We start from the raw sequence: 20,324 nt of genomic DNA on the forward strand, positions 1-20,324 counted from the left end.
AATGATCCGGAGTGGACCGGTAGACGGGTGGCCGCCTCTCACGTGGACGTGGCTTCCGGTGTCGCAGATTACTCTTCCGAACAACAACATCCAAATTGGGCTCATAAAGACACGGCCACGACCTTTGATATACATAAGTAATATTTATGCGGCTTGCGGCTGAGGAATCTGGCGTAACAAGGCCGCTTTTAAGTAGTTTCCCCCCCTTGGGTGGCCGCACCCGGAATTAATCGTGCGTGAAATAAAAAGAAATTATGCAAACAGCCGCCGCCCACGGAGAGCACAGCACACACTCACTTTATGTAAAAATCGATTGGGAATTTTATGATAAATTCCCGCCCAATTTGTCAGGGAGACGGCGAATATACACAGCCCAAGTTATTGCATTACAATTTTCGGGGAAAACTAATATGGAAATTAGCATTTTAAACGTATGAATACACGCACAATTAGGTACGTTTCATTAAGCCTAAAAAACAGACGCGCACACGCGGGGATCTTGAAAGACAGCCTCCGGAGCAGTCATGTGTGTGGGTGGGTGGTGTGTGGGTTGTGTGTGTGTTGCCTTATTAATTATTCATTAGTTGGTATTAAGTTGGCGATATGGAGCAAGGTCTACGCCCGCAACAAGCTTGGCGAGAGCCCACCAAGGAAAACAGCAGCAGCAGCCGGATCAGCCTCCCTACCATTTTACCCAACATATCCAACATCAAGGCGTGCGAATTTATGGCCAACCATTTAAGGCGCTGATGATGTGGAAGACGACGACGACGCTGGGGATGAATTGAGATTGAGTCGAGTTGAGTCGAGTTGAGTTTCGAGCCCAAAGAAGGAAGCGAAATTTCCACAAAGGCAAAAGGAATATGGTTTTGTGTTTTCGGGCTTGTCACCAGGCGGCATTGCATAAATTTCGTGAGCGTGTGCGGGATTTCGGAATTGATTTGATTTCAAAATGAGTTTGAATTGAATTTTTTTCTGTCGTCGACAAAACGTTTGAAATTGAGTTTTACGGCCAAATTAGGCGAGAGCTGCTAGGCCTTCCCATTCCCCCTACCCCTCCCTGCTTTCCCCCTGGGCACATGTAGTATGCCGTATATTCAAGACCGTAAATCATTTCACACACTTTCTTTCCTTCCCAACCGAAAACAGGGTCACAAAGGTGCACACGGGCCCAGCGGCGCAAAGGGTGAGCCCGGCGAGCCGGGAACGCCCGGACTGCCGGGATTGCCGGGACAGGCCGGACAGCCCGGCGGACTCGAGGGCCTCGCCAGCGCCAACGGGACCAAGGGCGAAAAGGGCGAGAAGGGCATGCGGGGGCGGCGCGGCGGAACGGGAGCAACTGGACCAATCGGACCGCCCGGAAAACCCGGAGCCATGGGCGATATTGGACACTCGGTAAGTGAGGGGGGAATTTTGGAGGAGAGTCCCGGCCACTCGCAACTTTTGCATGCATATTCATGAGATTGACCAACTTTCAAGGGCCAGGAGCGTAGGCAAAATCATTTCAGGGGTACAGAGAAAGTGTTTTGGACCGAAGAATATATTATTTTAGGAACGCAAAATCACTAATAATAATAACCTGTTATTATATTATTGGAAAAACAAAAAAAAAGACAGTTGGGAATTTAAATAATAAAATAAAAATAAAAAGTAATAATAAAATGTATACCTTTTTAAGTTGGTATATATTTAAATTAGATTAGTCAAATTATACAAAATACCGTTTTCAAATAGGAAGAAATATTTGAAATATATTAATTTTTAAGTAGTAAAGGGATTAATAAAATGAAATCATTATTAATTATTATAATATTTTAGATCCTATGATAAGTAAACGTTATTACAATATTGGTAGATATTTTTCAATAATAAATTATTGAATATTAAAATATATATATTTTCCACATACTTATATAGAGATTCCAAAGATATATCCCAACCTTAATTCGAAATTAAAATTGCCCTCCCCTTACTACGCCCATGAATACGGCTCCATTGTTGTTGCTGCTGGTAAAGTTCACAGCCAAACAGACATTTTCTGGCCGCATTCGCGATCTAGACAATCAGGGCACTGAAAGAGAAAAGCTGAAAAAGAAAAAAAAGCAACGAGAGCGACGGAATAAACTCAAACGAAAAGTATTTTAAGTGCATTTTCATCACGGTTATTCAGGACGCGGCAGTCGGCGCATCGCACGATTCCAATTGCAGTTTACCCAGAATTTCCGCCATTATTCCGCAATAACAACAGCTAAGCAATGGCGGGCAAGGAGCGGAAAAGTTTCCTTTTTGCAACCAGAAGTCACTGAATTGAGAGGCAGGCGCGTGTGCTGCGCTATTCCTTTGGTGTCCTCTGCCAACTGGCATCGTTTACCGCCCGAAATCAAAATCAGGCAACGTATTTACATGAGCTGCCAGCTCCTTCGAAACGGAGGAATGGGACACGGAACTTTGGCGCAATTGCCGAAACGAGCGGAGAGACAAAAGAGGTTGCGACTGCCTGGAATTGTTGCACTCCGGCGAACGGCGAAAGTTTGCCCGTTTTTTGGCCATAGTTCAAGTTGCCCCGTCGGTCCGATTCCCTGCACTTGGAAACTCGGATGCGAGATGCTCCATGCATTCATGTGGCTGCTGCTGCCAATGATCTTAGAATTTGCTCTCAACTTTCCCACTTACGGGCAAGTGAATGTGATTTTTGCTCGCCATCTGCAAACTTTGCTACGTGCTCGTGTCATTTAGACGATATAAAGGACATCATTTTAATAATGGAACGAATTTTAAACTGGGAAAAATAACTGCCTTTTCAGGCTTTTAATCCCCATACTATATATTTTTTCCGATTTTCATGAGCCATTATTTAATTGATTCACAGGGCCGCCCTGGGATGACAGGACCAAAGGGTGAGATGGGTCCCAAGGGACCAAAAGGCGATTCCGGCGGACGCGAAGGGGTAAGTGCCAAAAGTCGAAGTCAAGTAGGCGAGGGAATGGTGATGGATCACCCGACTGACTGGTGAAACTTGTTTGCAGCTCAAGGGTGACAAGGGCGACCGAGGTCAGGATGGTCGAGATGGCCTGCCAGGACCTCCTGGAATGCCCTCCACCGGCGGCGGGGATGGTGACAGCAGCGGAGTGCAGTATATCCCAATGCCAGGACCTCCAGGACCTCCGGGACCACCAGGACTACCGGGTCTATCGATTTCGGGACCTAAGGGCGAACCCGGAATGGAATTGCGAAGCACCTTCTTCGGTGATGCCTCCTATTACGGGCGACCAGGTAAGAAAATCTATATATAGTACCAATCAGTTCTCTGTAAATATGTCACATGTGAGCATAGTTAGCTAGTGGTCAATATCTGTATATAGTTAGCGTTATCCTTGCCCAAGAGCCACAACGTAACTTATCCAACTTATCCAATATCAATCCATGTCATTTGTATCGTTCGCTCGTCATCAAGGAGCGCGCTCATCCTTAGACGAACTCAAAGCACTGCGAGAACTGCAAGATCTGCGCGATCGGCCCGATGGCACAGCCGGTAATCGAACTACTTAAAACCCACTCTTCAATCTACAATCTCAACTCCATACTACACCGTACTAGCCGTATTTGTAGCCTTTTTGAATGTTGCATGACTTTCCGTTGAACCAGCTAATTGCCTTCAGTTCCCAAACACACACCTTTTCATGAACTAGCTCCTTTAATGGGCAGTGAGTTCCCCATATTTGCACATCATCATTAACTCATTTGCCGTTGATAGAGTACAACGTGTAAACATTTTCTTTATGCGCGTATTTTCACACCGTCATGACTTTTCCTCCGCCAAAAAAGGAAAAACACCCGACTCATGGCCCACACACAGAAATTACATATTTTAGTTACCAGTAACCTAAAATGCGAGTATTTGGCATATTTTGGCGAGCTTTTGAGTCTTTAAGTCAGTTTGGAGAGTAGGTGAATGTGCAAATGAAATAATCTAGCACATTGTTCGTAGTTTATAAATAAAGGCGCACAAGTAAAATAGTCGAATTATATTTATATTTTTGTTGTATATATCCAATTTATATTTCTTGTATGCAATTAGGTTAAAAGGCTTAGATAACATAATAATCATTATTTGCTTACCCAGGATTACAAAGGATTGATTTACTTTTGTAATTGCATGAACTCTGGGTTGTTTTAAGAAGTTATAAAATATTAAATATTTGTAAATTTAAATTCAATAAGTTGCGTGTAACAAAAATGACTTGAAATACACTAGAAAGAAATTTACATTTCCACCGCTGTGATTTAGCACTTGATAAAAGCAAAATTTAAGTGAATCCTGCATATGAAATTTTGTGTCATAATGCATGAATTATCCTTTCAGAGACCCCACGCCAGCCGGGACATGGCCACAAACATGACGAGACCCTGGGGCTCGCCGAGGGCGAGGAGCCCTACTTTTCGGCATCCTCGTCGAACATGAACAATATGAAGATTGTGCCCGGCGCAGTCACCTTCCAGAACATCGATGAAATGACAAAAGTGGGTGTCGATTGGTTAAATTTGGCAACTGCCATGTATTTTTAAACTCTTTCGTTTCCGATATATGTATGTTTCCCGCAGAAATCGGCCCTCAATCCGCCGGGCACGTTGGCCTACATCACCGAGGAGGAGGCGCTTTTGGTTCGCGTCAACAAGGGCTGGCAGTATATTGCGGTGAGTTCGGTGGAAAGTCCCCCGCTTTTCGTTTTTTTTGGGTTTGGGGGTAGGATTTGATTTCTGGCTCCTAAGCAAACAACACAGGGACTTTCGTGTAGCGTTTTTAAAATGCCAAATATGACAGGCGCTGAGCCCGCTGGCGGGCGGTTATTATTTTATAGATCCCGCTCCGTCGTCTGTTGTTCCATTATGGCCATAAGCTCCTCGAAAAGAATGCATGCAAAAATAGAAGGAAAGACAAGCCTGGCCAGAAGCCTGTGTGTTTGTCTTCTGCTCGCCTTATTTATTTATTTTGCTTTTTCTTATTCTTGCCTGCCATAAAGTAAGGTTTGTTTGGCATTGCCCTTGTATCGGCTCGTTTTTTATTTGCACATTAAATGTTGCAGACGTACAGACTGATTGCCATTCGATTCCCACCCATCCGTCACCCGTCGCATGTGTGTGTGTATCTGCGTTATTCAATTATATTGACTTGCGCTTGGCTTTTCACTTGTCCCGGTTAAGGGATACAAGGATACTGGGGAATAGCCAGGGAGACATGTGGCATGTGGCAGGCAATTTGAGTCAGCCAGTCAGTTAGAGGCTCAAAACATTTACTGATGGAATATAAAACATGCATCGCTTGATTTCTAAGTGAGGGGATCCCGCCTCCTTGGAGCCATAAATTCTTTGGGCAGATTAAAAATAATATTAAACGGAAATCGAAGGTTTTATTGTCGTCCCCTGGACAATATCGCTGCAATACCGAAATTGCCCGTGCCACATGCCAATTAATCTCGACCGGCCTTCAAGGTGAACGGTGGGAACCTTTTATTACACGATTTTCTCCCCGGCCAATTTGCTCGGGTCAGCATTTTGTGGCGTCCTCTGAAGTTGGCGAAATTACACACTGAATCGGTCGATTCCTCAATAGCTTGTTAAGCATTAAAGTGGCCACAATTTCGGCTGCTTGTTGCGTTATTGAAATCATCGAAAAATGGAAAATGAAAGGCAAGCGAAGGGAAACTAGTGAATCGATTGTGCCAAAGTGTACAAAATTCTCAGAATTGGGGAGCTGCAAAAAACTGCTCGAGATTCGATTTCCGCTTCCGTTGTTGCAGGGCACAAAAGCCGGCACAGCAGGGTTGTGCCTGGTGGGCGTGGCCTCCTGGCTTCTGGCTCCTAGTTCCTGAATCCTGAATCCTGGCAACTGGCATGTGCATAAGGCAACCCGGAATGAAAACGAAATCTCTTGCCTTTGACGGCAGCATTTAAATACTTTTGACAACAAAAACCCGGCACAGGACCATGAACTGTCATGGTGCGCCGACTAATATGGCAAAATCGGGCCAAAGCAAAGGACCCTTTGTTGGCGGAATCTCCGGGAGTCAGGAAGTTGCTACACAGGAAAAAATTTTATAATTTGAGTAATTATATCTGTAAATCTTTAAACATCTTTAGAAAAATATAAAACATATTGGCTTTTCCCCGATAACTATTTTAACTCTAAAGTATAAAAATTACAAAATATTCGTAGTAAAAATAATTAGCAAACAGTTTGAATTTGTATTCAAAGAGAGGAAATGTTAAATTTTATATTTTAAATATTTTCTAATAAACAAAATATTTTATTTTTTTGTTTTAATTTATTTGACGAGCTTCAGATTTTATCTTTTCCAAATCCCATAGTTTTCTGCCAGTTTACTTTGGGGTTTCCATTTGCATTTCGCATTCGTCTGGGCCAAATACACAGCTGTCTGCCGAGATACCGAGATGGTAGCCGAGGCGCCAGCCTAATTAGATTTCAGTACACGAGTCGACTACTTAAAGTTCAAAATAGTAATTAAAACTTTTGTCAGACGACGTCGCGCATTATGGCTGTCGAAAATTTGACCCTAATACAGTGGAAGAGGTAGAAAGCGGGATTGGGACTCCAGTTTTGGGATTGGAACTGCTCCTGCGACTGGGACTGGGACTGGGAATGGGACAGTTGCTACACATTTTCCTACACGTAATGCAAATATTTGAGCAAAATTTCAATACAACGTTGATTTCATCGCATAATGGCTGGAGTGCTCGGCTGTTTGCCTTCGGTTCCCGCTGAAATATTAACTACTTGAAAGGGTCTGCCGAGCATATTTATATTTGCGCAGAGCTCGCTCTTGTTTTATTAATTGCAAATTCGTCAAACGCTTGTTTGTTGTCTCCGCGCCTTTTAATTACGATTCCACATTTAATTCTCCCTTTGTATTTCGCAGCTGGGCACACTGGTCCCCATAGCCACGCCCGCTCCGCCCACAACGGTGGCTCCATCGATGCGATTCGACCTGCAGTCGAAGAACCTTCTCAACAGTCCGCCGCCCCTGCTCAATACGCCAACGGTGAGTGATAGTGATGGAAAAATGTCATTATTTTTTTCTTTTTCTTTTTTTTTTGTTGCACACTCTGTGTTTCTCACATCTACTCGCATCCGTCCATCGGTGGGATAATGACATTGATGCCGGGGAAAATTAAGAGCGCTTCGAATGGAAATCAGGAGTCCTAGTTGCGATTCCCTTTGTGTGTATTAATTCTACTCGACTTTGATGAGTTCACAATGAATTATTTATAAATGGAGAAGCTCTGACATCGATGTTTCCGAATGCCTGAATGTCATTTCCCGCCGCGAGTCTCTAACAAAAATTAATACAACTCCAGTTGAGCTGGCGAATTATTAATAAATGTCAATAAAATAAGTTTTATGATGATTTACAATAATAATTCGACCATCAATGATACTATTTTCATCCAAGAAAGCTACAAAAATACACCACAAACATACACACTACTTGTTCCTAATTTCACAAATTTAACTCAGTGAAACGAACTGAAGCAAATGTTATCGATATAACCTACTAAACTTATTTACAATTAATTGTCGTTAAATGCAGTTTACAACCGCGCCCGAATACGAAACGGTAATTAAACCCATAATATCGCATATCGTAGTGTCGACTAAAAAATAACAAAAAAAGGAACGGGGAGAATTTAAAATTCGATTCGAACGATTCCTGCACACACTCGTTGAATAAATAATTTGATTTTGTTTGCTGGCCAATGAAAATATTTCTAATTAGCGAAAATTGCATTTGAAGTTCTGTTGTACGCGGAACAATTGGTGTAGTTTGATTTTCTGCTTTTGTCTGTATCCATTGATGGTTTTATGCATTCATTAAACCGATGGAAACTTCGTATTTTTATTCTCCTAGTCAAATAAGTTATATGTTTAATTCCATTTCCTTTGTGTGCATTCTGTGTGATTTGCTTTTTTAACTAGACGCTTCTTGATTGAATTTTGTCCTTTTGCTTTGGGTAATCCACGGAGCTTACCTAGCTCTCAACGATTCGCATCCCACACGAAAGTCTAGAATGTTGAGAGCTCCTTTTTATGTGTCGGTGTTAGAATGCTCAGAATTTCCATTTAGATTTATTAAATTACGAATATATTTTTGTCCCACATCCAATGGCTGCGTCTTCAAACAATTTTGTAACGGAATCGAAAATAATAACAAATTAAAATCACATTTCCAGTGGTATCCGCGAATGGTGAGTTCCCTTCCCTGCCCTCTGCCCTTCAATTAATCTAGATCCGACCTTTGAGCTCCTGCCCACGTTCTTTTATTTTTATGAGTGCTCCTTGTTGCCCCGAAGGAGGTTTTCGCATTTTTTGTTATTGTTTCCTTAGAGCCCCGACAATTATTTGAAATATTTTACTATCCATTACTCCTACCCATCATTTCTCCCCACAGTCCCCCCAGGCTTTGCTGGCGACCTTTGTTAGACAAACAATTCCTGGCTATTAAATTCTGTATTAATTAGATCTTAAAATGCTTGACATAAATTCCGCATTAATTTCATGCCATATTTTGTCTTGGATCCGGAATAGCTACGCGTGGCCGCGCTGAACGAGCCCTCCACCGGCGACTTGCAGGGCATCCGGGGGGCGGACTTCGCCTGCTATCGGCAAGGACGACGGGCAGGCCTCCTGGGCACCTTCAAGGCGTTCCTCTCCTCCAGGTGAGTACTTGTTTCGCGGCGAGTGTGTCTTATCTTTCTTTAGATTTTTCACGCGTATTAGGTCTGCTTTCCTGTTTCTGTTTAGTTTTTTTGCTTTTTTTGGGGGCAGGCTATTAAGATTTTTTCCCGCAAATCCAGTCCAGCGCATTTGCCGCTCCAATGCTCGGCGTTGCTCATACGCCACGTTTCCCGGCTGAGCCGACACTTTGGGAACTCATTAGTTGCCGCATAATCTTGATATTTGAAGCGAGGCGAAAGCAAAAGCAAAAGCGAAAAAAGCGCGCTCGAAGTATGAAAACAAAAGCTTGTGAAAACAATTTCGTGCAATTTTGTAACGGACATCCTATAAACAATAAGCTAAGGCTGGGTGTTACGGACGGGTCAGAGCGCACGCAAAAATGTCAATCGGCTTTGGCTCGTCGGCTAATGGGGTGGATCTTTGCTTTAACCCGTCATTGCCTCTTCGATTATTATCAAAACTCAGATTGCGTGCAAAGACAAACCAAACTAAGGCCGGGGAGAGAAAACACTACTACAACTCGGGCTATTGTCGGGCGTAAGGCCCCCTACATCTGTGATCGAGCCTACCGCTTTTCCACCTCAGCTGTTAATGAGGCGGCATTCAGCCCACCCTTCCATTGGCCGTTCCCTTACCATTTTTCTTTTTTTTTTTAGAACGGCCCCTTCGCGGTTACGGCTTCACGGGGGTCTCATGTCCGCCGAGGACAAACACACAAATTTACCACATTATAAACATTTTATTTAACAGCTAACAAATTTAAAATCCTAGACAAATCAATCTTGCTAAAAACCCTAACCGAGACTAACATCAAGTACAAAAATAATATAAATATAATAAATAGGTAAAAATATTATAAGAAAAATAAATGGCGAAAATATATCATAGGTAGCATAAATATAATAAGTGTAGCAGGTAATTCTTATGACTAGGGATAGGTGCAATAAATAGATTTTAAAAGTATATATGTTAAAGACGGCATGCCAAGTAGATTTACATTTACTTTAAATGACAAATATAAAATCTTTTGATTGTGTGGTTTTTCAACTTTTCATTACGTTGTGTTACGTCGACATGTTACCGTTCCCACTTGCATATAAAATCACAACGAGAGAGCAAACGCAAAGCGATTTACGATATTGGCGTTTAGTGGGATTAAACTGAACAAACCTACGGTATTGGCACCCAATTTTGCGATTGTCTTTTCTTTCTTATTCTTGGGCCATTACGTAATGCCGGTTACACCGATGGGAAAATTTTAATTCGGCAAATTAAATTTAATGAATTCTTTTTTTTTTTTAGGTTTTACCACATTATGAAATTTAGAAAATTTGAAATTGCCGCCTATCACCAAAAAAATTATATTTTTTATATTTTTTAAACGCTCACCAATTTTTCCAGATGCATCCCCGAAGAAAGCGCTTTTTTCGAAGACGGCTGAAAATTCTGCGAAATGAGAAAAAGTTATTTTTTTGAGGGACACAGGGGCTTTCACTTTATCCTTTTCAAATTTCCTTTTTCACTTTTTTTTCCAGGGGGTAAGTGGCCATACAATTTTTTCCTTTAAACTTGGATTTTTTTTTCCTTTACGAAAGAGGGAACACAATGCCGGAGTTTTGGCAGCACAAAAATACACTTTAAAATAATATAAAAAAAAGAATTTACTTAGGATTAATAACTAAAAAAACTATTATATTCTGACATCTTTCTTTTTCCAATTACTCTTATTACTTCTTTCTTCTTCACGGCAAAGGAAATTTGAGGTTAAATTGTGTTTTTCGGCTGGTTTTTCGCCATGGGTTTTCACCTCCTCTAAGGCCACATTTTTATGGGGTTTTCCACAATATTTTTCACCAGCTTTAAACGGAGTCGGGGACTGGGTAAATTTAAACCCTCACGCTAGACCTTTGGTAACTTTTTCGCACTTTCCCTCCCGCGATTGTCTCGTGGTTCCGCGCCGAGCGTACGTTTCGTAGTAACTGGTCGCCCTCTCCGATGATGATTTAACTCCAATGAGAACTTCTGGCTCAGCTGCTTGCCGTTTTAAGTGTTCCCGCCGGTTGAATATCGTATTCTGGTCTTTGATCGCCGAGCCTATAAATCAACCAAAGCGCTGCTGATCGGACCCGTTGATTTTCTTTTATTTGTTTTAAACTCACCCCCAATAATAGGACTCGGCCAAAATTATTAAATTTGGTTGCCTTTTCCCTTTGACAATCTTCCAGATAGGTTAGATCAATAGTCGAAACACTGACTTTGCCGATTCACCTCTTGATCGGTGGAAGGTTCAAATAGAAAAGAACGCTGATGCCGCTTGCCGCTGGCGGCAAGCCCCTTAACAGCCAAAATGGCAAACGCTCTCAGCAGATCTCAACTGACATTTCGCCCTGTTGACCTATTGCGCTTTCTCTTACCCCTAACCCCAGTTCGGCAAACACCCCACAGATGACGCTAGCAACGATCCGTTCCCACTTGACTACCAGCGCTACAATTTATTTACCCAGTGCTCCGGCAACCGGGGTGCTGGAGTTTTCCGAGTTTCGGTGAGGTGGGGTAGCGAAAACATAAATAAATGAACGAACAAAGAGCAGGCACCTGCCCTTCAGACATCTTTTGATGACAGTTTGTTTGTTTGCGTGTAATTGCCGCTCGTATGCCGGCAATAAATTGTACATAAACGAAATGCTTAACTCTCGTTTGCAGGGTGCAGAATCTGGACACGATTGTCCGACCGGCTGACCGGGATCTGCCCGTGGTGAATACCCGTGGCGATGTGCTCTTCAACTCCTGGAAGGGCATTTTCAACGGCCAGGGCGGCTTCTTCTCGCAGGCGCCCAGAATCTACAGCTTCAGCGGCAAGAATGTGATGACGGATCCTTCATGGTAGGACGGCTAATAAATATTTAAACATTTTGTAAATTAATTTAATATTTTTACAGGCCCATGAAGATGGTCTGGCATGGCTCGCTGCCGAATGGAGAGCGCTCCATGGACACATACTGCGATGCCTGGCACTCGGGTGACCATCTGAAGTCCGGCTATGCCAGCAATCTGGATGGCCACAAGCTGCTCGAACAGAAGCGCCAGTCCTGCGACAGCAAGCTGATCATCCTGTGCGTGGAGGCCCTTTCGCAGGATCGCAAGCGCAAGAAGCGGGACCTCGACGGCAGCAGGTACTTACACGTGTCCTATTGATTTGGCATTAACGTTTTATTACTTGCCAACTTTGCTCATTACCTCTGTGGCCACAAACACTGGTACACAGGGAGAAAATTTTAAATTTCCTTATTATTTATTAAATTTGTATGAATATTTTGTAATTTTTTTCAAGGATCTCAGTACAAACTCTATAATTTGTATGAAGCTTTTAAAAAAAAGGGTAAAAACTATTAGTACCTATTATTTCAAAAAATTTAAAAATTATTATATTTATTTAAAATAATCTAAGGCGGAGATTTTAATAAGTTAATTTGTTAACAAGATTTTACAATTAATTTTATATTTTTACAACGTATAAGTATAACAAATTAAAGTACATTTTTTAATAACATAATATTTTCTCACTGTGCCTATTCACAGCTACCGCAAAAGTCGCAGTCACAGTCACGGCGAGAGCGAAAGCCTGGAGTTCCACACGGAAGACGAGTATGCAGCGCATTTAGAAAATTTACTGCTGTAAGCGGAACCGGAAGGAATACGAAGAAGAAGCGAGTCACACCAAACCATTCTCATACATAAAACAAAACAAATGAAATCACAGCACCCAAACACACGTACATACATTGAATGTAAACGTAAATCATGGCCATGCATATAATCAGCGAATTCCAAACAAAAACCAAAAAGAGAATACTCAGACGACAGCTGGATGTTGCATATAAATACATACTTATATTACCCGTACGCATACACACTACTCGTAGGTAATGTCTAATATATTTCTACACGTATATCATAAACAAAACACAAATAGTAGATATATATCGTGGATATATATGAGTTGTACTTTATGTTCAGGACAAGCAAAAGCAAACGGCAGACAGCAATTTTTGTACAAGCAGGAAAACGTATTCGTAGTTTGTAATCTGTAATTTGTAACTTACCGATAGCCGTAACCGAACTAATGTAATTTTTGTAATTACGTAAGCTCACCCCGAAAAACCGAAAATCAGCAGCGGATCACCCAGTCGCCTCCGCCTACGCAATACTGGCCAAATTAGTATCCTACTTAGCTCGTATGGCAATGCACCCGAGAATCTATAATCGAGAGGCGAATCGAATCTTCACAGGACCCCTGTATATGCGTGTATAAATGTGTATTTTTGTCAAAAGACTTCTAGGTGTGTGTACAATATAAGAAACCCGAGTGGTCACGATACGAAACCGTTTTTAACTATCGCATGCAGCCCTTTCTGCCCAGTCTATATATACATTTAATATATAGGATATATGTTTTACGAACGATTTCTACTCCTATCGTAGGCCAGAGATTTTCTACAGCGCAGCCCGCGACTCCCACAATACTCGTAATCGAAATAAAACTTCGGATCGCAGATTTTGTATGCATCAGATGAGTAACGATAATGAAACTATAGCATAATCCACACACACACACATAAATACATGCACAGCCGTGGATGGTAAATTCGTAATTTATTGTCATTCGATAACGAATACTTAACTAAATTCTAATTATAATTATAATTACCGAGCATAGTTAGTTACATAATAATAATTTCATTTTGCATTTAACCAATGCATTTCCAACTACAAAATTTGTAATGTAATTAAACGTAATTGTAATGACAGTTAAGGTATTAAATTAAAACAATAAACCACAAGCGCAGAACACAAAGCGATTGGCGCGGTAGCCAGCCGCAAGGTGACATTATATTGTACGATTAAAGTAAAGTATATATTTAGTGAAATCAAAACTGAAGTGCAGAACCCTCTAGTCCTAAGCCTAAAGTATGGAGAGCGAAAGAGAGCATAACAGAGATACATAATAGCATAATATAATTGAATAATACGAAACAATAAAAGGTAAACTATCAAATGCAGCGGAAAATTCATTTCATTGGGAAATTTAACAAGGTATTTGGTTAAAGGCAACAGCACAAAGTTTGGTGCAATCAGGTAAAATGGTTGCCTGGTGTTTTGGCCTTAAAATATTAATACCCATAAACACGCACTGAATTTTCAGAGCATATCGATAAATCCCCCATGGATCCGGGCGCCATTTCTGTCTATCTGAATTGAAAATATTTTATGTGGCTCATGCATTTTTCACTAAATAAAAAATATTACAAATTCATCTACCTGGGCAAATGCCAAGAAATTACTTTGATCAATATTTTTCATTTAAGTTCGAATCAATTTTCATTTCCATCCAAGGCCCACAAACAACAAAAGGTATTTGTGTATGTGGGGAAAACAAAGAATATTTCACCATTTCCCCTAACGAATGTCTATAGGCACGTTTACCTATATTTGTATCTGTATCTGAATCTGAATCTGTATCGGTATCTGCATCCGTAGCCTGTCTGAGCCGCACGTTTGATAACCAATTTAAATAATTTTTCACTTGAATTAAAGCAAATGATTTCAAACAAAAAGAGCCACGCTGCTGCGAAGCTCGGCGGGGCCATTGATGCTTTATGAATTTCAATGGCAGGCCAACATAGTTTCCGGATGCGGATTTCTGTGCTGCTCAGATACTCCGGCAGCCAGGCATACAGATACAGAATCAGATTCAGATACTTAGGCAGGGGGCATATCTCGGCTGTCAGGCAAATAAACAAACAGGCCAAGAAGCCGCCGAGTGCCAACAGTTGCGATTCGGTTTGGGATTGGGACTGCCAGCTCCAATTGTGATGGAAGCCGCCACAATATCATTCAGAATTTGGAGGGGGAATTTCTGAAGGAACGACCGCCACTTAGGCACAAAGCAATCAAACCAGATGAGCGGGATGAAATTTTAATTTAATGAATGAATGCGGATCTGTTGTATTAGTTGATTAGCTGCGAAGTCAAATCAAATCTCAGCCTCCTCCGAAACTCGGAAACTCTGAACTGAAAACTCCAAAAAGGGGACGCAAGTATTTTGAGCTTTCAATTATAAGCCTTGCCTGCGAGGTCCCAGGGCAAAAAAGTTTAAATTCCGTGTGCGGCTGACAATGTCATTCATCATAACACATTTAGCCGTGAGCTTATTAGATTCCACTTTTGTGCCCAGGCGCATTTACAAGTTTTCCCAGCTTGTTTCCCAGCTTCTTCGCTTTTTTCCTTACCCTGTTCTCTTTTTTTTTTGTTATTGAAAGCGGGGAGAAAACACAAAACAACTTTCCCACCCACTCACATACGAGGCCAGCATCCGTAACAAGTTTGCACACACACCCACTCACAAGGGCGTACATATGTCACGAGTGAAAACAATTTATCATTTAGCTTATCAAGACGCGCGGCCTAACGTCCATTATTTTGCGGACGCTACGCAGAGAATTGTTTTTTGATGATAGCCCCCAGTTGTAGTTCTTCTCCGGAAGGGAGTTTCACATGTGGGGGTTCTTGGCAACATGAAAATAGGAAATGCCTGAGAAATGATTATTGTTCTGCCCGCATGTGATTTACAATCTATCATAGCCATTGGGAATTTCGAATTACGCAGAGTTATGAATGGGTTCTAATCAGAGCAGATGGGCCAGTGAAGTTTCCAATGCCTCCCATTAGATAACAAAATTATAACATTTTATTAGCCCGGGGGGAAGTTGGAAAAACAAAGAAATACTGTGTTTCATTTCAGGTAAATTGCAGATTATATTTCTGAACCTCACTCCATTACCCAAGGCAGACAGTTATTTATGAATATTTTCTAGATACTTTTTGGCTAATATTAAGACCTTATCTTGCCACACAAGAAATGTATACTTTTGAATGGCATTTTTTAATTTTTAATCGCCCAAATGCTGGCAGTACCCAAGATAGACAATTACGGCGAACAAATAACACGTATGAATATGCCTCAGGAGGGGGGGGGGGGGTAAGAGTTCAGGGGGCGGGGCCGCACGGCCGACTCACGTGTAACTAAAAACCAACAATTATGCATGCCAAACCGCAGAAACCGATGCCACGCCCACAGCACACAGCCCACATCCCAGAGCCCTCGCGACGTCAACAGAGCGGCGACAGCGACAACGGAATCGGAATTTGCATAACTTTGTATGAGATTCTTGCAGCGCAGCCATGTCGAGCCACAATATCATTCATACATGCATGCAGCTCACAAGCACGAGCACTGAAAAAATAAAAATAATTTTAAAGATCTATTATGATTTTTCAAGTCCCAATATTATCTGAAAGAACATAAAAATGTTTTATAAAATGTATACAAGAAAAAGAAGACAATTAGCATAACATAAAATAAATATTTGTATTTTCTAAGATCCATTCTGATCTTTAAAGTGGATTTTAAAGTCCTTACAAATTATTTAAATAAATGTTTTCATTTTTTAAGTTATGATATGATCTTTAAAAGGTGGAATGTAACCTCATAAAGGACCTTTCAATTACTCTGTAAAAACTATACATCTAGCATAATTTAAAATATACATTTCTTGCAGTGCACCCATGCAGCAGGGCACGTATACACTGGCAGACAATGTCAGTGAGCCGTCAACATTTCAACTTGTCATGCGAGCGGTAAAAGCGTGGAAAGGGGCACCGGTGGGCGGGCAGGGGGCAGGGGGCAGGGTCGTGCCGTAAAGTCGAAGACGTTGCCCCGGGCTGCTACATGGCCTACCTTCAATTTGTCCGTGTGCCCCGCCATCCGATAACCACGGAGGTACGTAGAACGGCATTGCAAAAACCCAAGCCCAGCCACAACACCAGCTTTTGTTGCATACTTTGCTGCGTTGCCGGCAACGTATTATTTCAGTTACGTTTTGCGGAAATGCAACTGAAAACTTGCAATTTGTTTGACGTTTCGGTATTTTTTCGTATGAATTTATAATGCCCTCGACTTCAACACCTGTCGTTCGCCGTTTCGTTCGTTTGTTTGTTTGTTTGTTCGGTTTAGTTTGGTTTGGTTTGGTTCGCCAGGAGTTTGCTTTCTGGTTGCTGCTGATTTATAATGCAGGCGATCCTCCTCCGTTCTGCCCTGTGGTTTATTGATATATCAGCGGCATCGTGATTAGGCAAAAAGTCAGGAAATATACGTGGAAGCCCACGTTCGCTGCGAGTGTGTACACACATGCGTATTTATGTTATGCCGCCGCAGTAACACACAAAAGGTAGCAACTTTTAATTGAAAAACTTGGGCACTTACAACTTGCAAGGCGGCGGTGGTGACTCCCCCCCGTCGCCTCATCTCCACTTTATTAGCAGTTGCAGGCGTAGGTGTGGGCGTGGCAGAGTGGCAAGTGGCAATACTGGCATTGTCGCCGGCATTACTCAAGTTGTTAGCAATGTTTACAAACACAATAAGCAAATACACCAGCGATAGCGGCGCCACCAACAAGTGCACAGAGCCAAAAAGCTTAAAACTACAATTTTTTATTGAAATTGGGTGGAAGAAAAAGCTGTTAAAATGGTAGAGGAATAATACGTTCACCCAAGAAATTAATAATAATTTTTAAAGTTTCAAAAAAGAAAAATTTTTCATCAAATAGATATTTTATTAGAAAGGGAAATATTTTAAAATATATTACATCTTAATTAATAAAAGTACAAAACCGATCAGATAGCTAAACAGTTTTTATGGACATTAATAAGATAGATTTTTTAAGAAACTTCATTTTAAAACCTATTGATTTCTTAAATGTTAAACTTTAAGAAAATTCATTAAAACCTAAAAATTGTAATTTCTTATTTTTGTAATACCTAATTATTTAATTAGATTTAATTTTTAAATTTATATTTGATAGTATTTTCTTCAGTGCCCTTTTTTGTTGTTTACTAGAACAGGTTTAGTTGACTTAAAGACGGCATCGTCAACACGAGTCCTGCTTACATAGAAAGTTTTTCCGCTCTGCTTTTCTTTTCCCTCGGCCGACTGATAGTTAAACAGCGCTAAGCAAAGTCTGGCAGGGAAACGTGCGATAAGTTTTCCATTTTGCTGCTGGCAAATATTTACCACCACGGCAATCGGTATTTACCACCTGCAGGTGCAATGGCCGTGACAGCATTTAGCCATCTTGCACTAATTAAACTACGCGGGATCATCGAAATAAAACAATCAAATCGGAATGCTAAAATGCTTAACTTTTAATTAGCAGTCGAGGCGGAGCCCCGGCCAAATACATAATTAAAATTATGATTTGGCTTTTTGGGAACTAATCTATTTTGGCCGAATTGTAATTGGCAGACGGAAATTTCATATGCAAATTGTATTAGGTATCAGGGGAGGTTCTCTCGTTCCCTCGTTCCCTCGGCCGTTCGAAATGGGCTGTTCCGGCTAACCGCAGCGATTATCGGTGGGCGAGGGCGGTGGCAGCTGCATCTGCATCTGGCCGAAACAATCCACTTGCATAAGCGAGCGACTGCTAACGCCCCCCAAAAAGCCACACGGCGGAGGCTTTAGCATCGGCATCGGGATATCGGTATATCATGCAAACCATAAGCCTATTAATAGCCCCTGTCTGCGATCAGACAAGCAATTAAAATTGACTGCACTTTTGAGCGGATGCCCTCCAGCCACATGGGCCATCGTCCTTTGGCCGCTTCTCCATAGCTCTACTTTCCCGGAAAATTGTTCAATTGGGCGTAAATGTGTCGGCGTCATCGCCACGTGCACGTGCTCCTGTTACTTTTCCAAACCGGCAACTGGCAATTATTTAGGACCAGGCCGTCGCGTCGGCAAAATATAAATTCTTCCCAGCAAATGTCTTGTAAATTGGGGACAATGTGTGGCAGATTGTTGTTGTCATCTGACTGGATAGAGTTTGATTTGTCGTTCAGGAGTATGGGAATGGCTGTGTGGCCTCATCAAGTATACGCCAGGTGGGGACTACTTTGCAGTATATCATTGCTTGCACCCAGAAAACAAAATGGACTAAAAAGGGGCCTAATTACCTAAAATTTTAGGAAACATGGCCAGAAAAATGCGCCAAGTCCATCATTACCTAAAATGTTGGTCATATGGACTATATTTTTTACGCAGTCTTGGATTTATTTTTGGTAATGGTTACCTAAAAAAATGGCTAGTGGACTAGATTTTTAGGTCAGAATTACCTAAATATTAGGTATTTAAAAAAAAGCTAGGATTTTTACTATTGATAGTAACATATTTGATTATTTTAATTGCTTATATTGTATTATTCGGAAAAGCAAATATTTTATCTTTCTGAAAAAACAATCACTTTATTTTGTCCTCGGTGGGAATCGATCCCGGGTCTTCTGCGCGAGAGTCCAATAGGCTAGCCTCTGGTCTACGGAACTACTTAAAGGCCCTGCGGCAAAACCAAAGCCTGCTTCAAGGGGCTCAGGCGAATTCTATTTTTAGAATAGGGCACTATTACCTTAAAAGTAGGAAAATAGTCCACGTAGGTATTGATTTTATATATTGAAACTTTTCTATCACTAGCTTTAAGAAAAGTCTAAAAAATTTTTTAACATTAAACTTAAAAAACCGAATAATTTGTTTATTAATATTAGGGACCAATAGTTGTATTAAGTTGTGAGTGATAATCGACTTTAAATTATTCCTAAATTTTAGGTCTTATGGACCAATTTGAAGGTTACGATGGCCTATAAAAATCTCTTTAGCTTTACCTAAAAAGTAGGAACATAGTCCACATGCTAATATTTTTAGGTAACCCATTACCTAAATCTGAAATTTTAGTCTATTTAAATTTTTTAGGTCATACGTTACCTAAAAAATAGTCCCACATTTCTCTGGGTGTGCCAGCAAAAATTATGAATAAACCAATTATGCTGCGGTTATTTACTTGTGCTTTAAATAATAACGTATTTCTCTTTGAAAGTAAAGCTCAGCAAAGGAAACGCGTTTAAACATATTGGTAAAAGCCTTTGAAGCTTGCCTTTGGGTTCACAAATTCTAAATCAAAGTGAAAGCTTTTCCAAATCATAAACCCATCCTTAGCTTTCAACGTTAACTAAATACATCATAACTATTTGCAAACCATAGCTTTTGAACCTTAACTTTCACAATCTTTAGTAGATTTAAATTCACAGCGCTTTTCCTTACTGTTATTAATTTGTAAGATATTAACTTTGTTGTTAAAAAATGTTTAGACAGTGTTAAAAATTTCAAATAATAATTTTAAAAATAAAGAAAAATGGGCTTTAAGAAAAAACTATTAAGAATCAAAACTAAACTACAAATAAAAAACTTCTTCTTAATAACAGACGTGAAGCTTAGCAGCTTTTGAAAAATCAAGCTCGGAGTTACTGGTTCCGTGTGAACTAGATTTCGCATCACTAGAGAACTTTTTCCTTCTGAAAATTTAAGCTTTGGCAGAGTTATACTTCACCGAAAAGCTTGAAGGATATCTGTTACCAAAGCTTTTACCATAAATTCAAACCAACAAAACAATCCTTCTTTTAAGTTGTGTTT

The 20,324-nt window shown here is 40.8% G+C and overlaps 1 protein-coding gene across 7 annotated transcripts in view; it reads left to right on the top strand.

Annotated features, from left to right (window-relative positions):
• Mp (collagen XV/XVIII-type protein multiplexin) overlaps positions 1-13,812 on the top strand; it is a 60,215-nt gene extending 46,403 nt beyond the window's left edge. For 3 of the 7 annotated variants that reach the window (XM_017153959.3, XM_070214706.1, XM_044394620.2), the window contains 12 exons: positions 1,150-1,395; positions 2,870-2,947; positions 3,027-3,273; positions 4,364-4,521; positions 4,603-4,695; positions 6,936-7,058; positions 7,608-7,634; positions 8,248-8,262; positions 8,603-8,733; positions 11,456-11,635; positions 11,692-11,925; positions 12,332-13,812. In XM_017153959.3, the coding sequence (XP_017009448.1) occupies positions 1,150-1,395; positions 2,870-2,947; positions 3,027-3,273; positions 4,364-4,521; positions 4,603-4,695; positions 6,936-7,058; positions 7,608-7,634; positions 8,248-8,262; positions 8,603-8,733; positions 11,456-11,635; positions 11,692-11,925; positions 12,332-12,431 (1,632 nt within the window). In that variant the 3' untranslated portion in view covers positions 12,432-13,812. Of the gene's footprint in view, positions 1-1,149; positions 1,396-2,869; positions 2,948-3,026; positions 3,274-3,454; positions 3,533-4,363; positions 4,522-4,602; positions 4,696-6,935; positions 7,059-7,607; positions 7,635-8,247; positions 8,263-8,602; positions 8,734-11,455; positions 11,636-11,691; positions 11,926-12,331 lie in introns of all 7 variants that reach the window. The other 4 variants (XM_017153962.3, XM_044394621.2, XM_017153957.3 and 1 more) reach the window with 3 other exon arrangements.
• Positions 13,813-20,324: the final 6,512 nt, after the last annotated feature.

This window comes from Drosophila takahashii, chromosome 3L (genome assembly GCF_030179915.1).
Source record: "Drosophila takahashii strain IR98-3 E-12201 chromosome 3L, DtakHiC1v2, whole genome shotgun sequence".
Classification (NCBI taxonomy): Eukaryota; Metazoa; Arthropoda; class Insecta; order Diptera; family Drosophilidae; genus Drosophila; species Drosophila takahashii.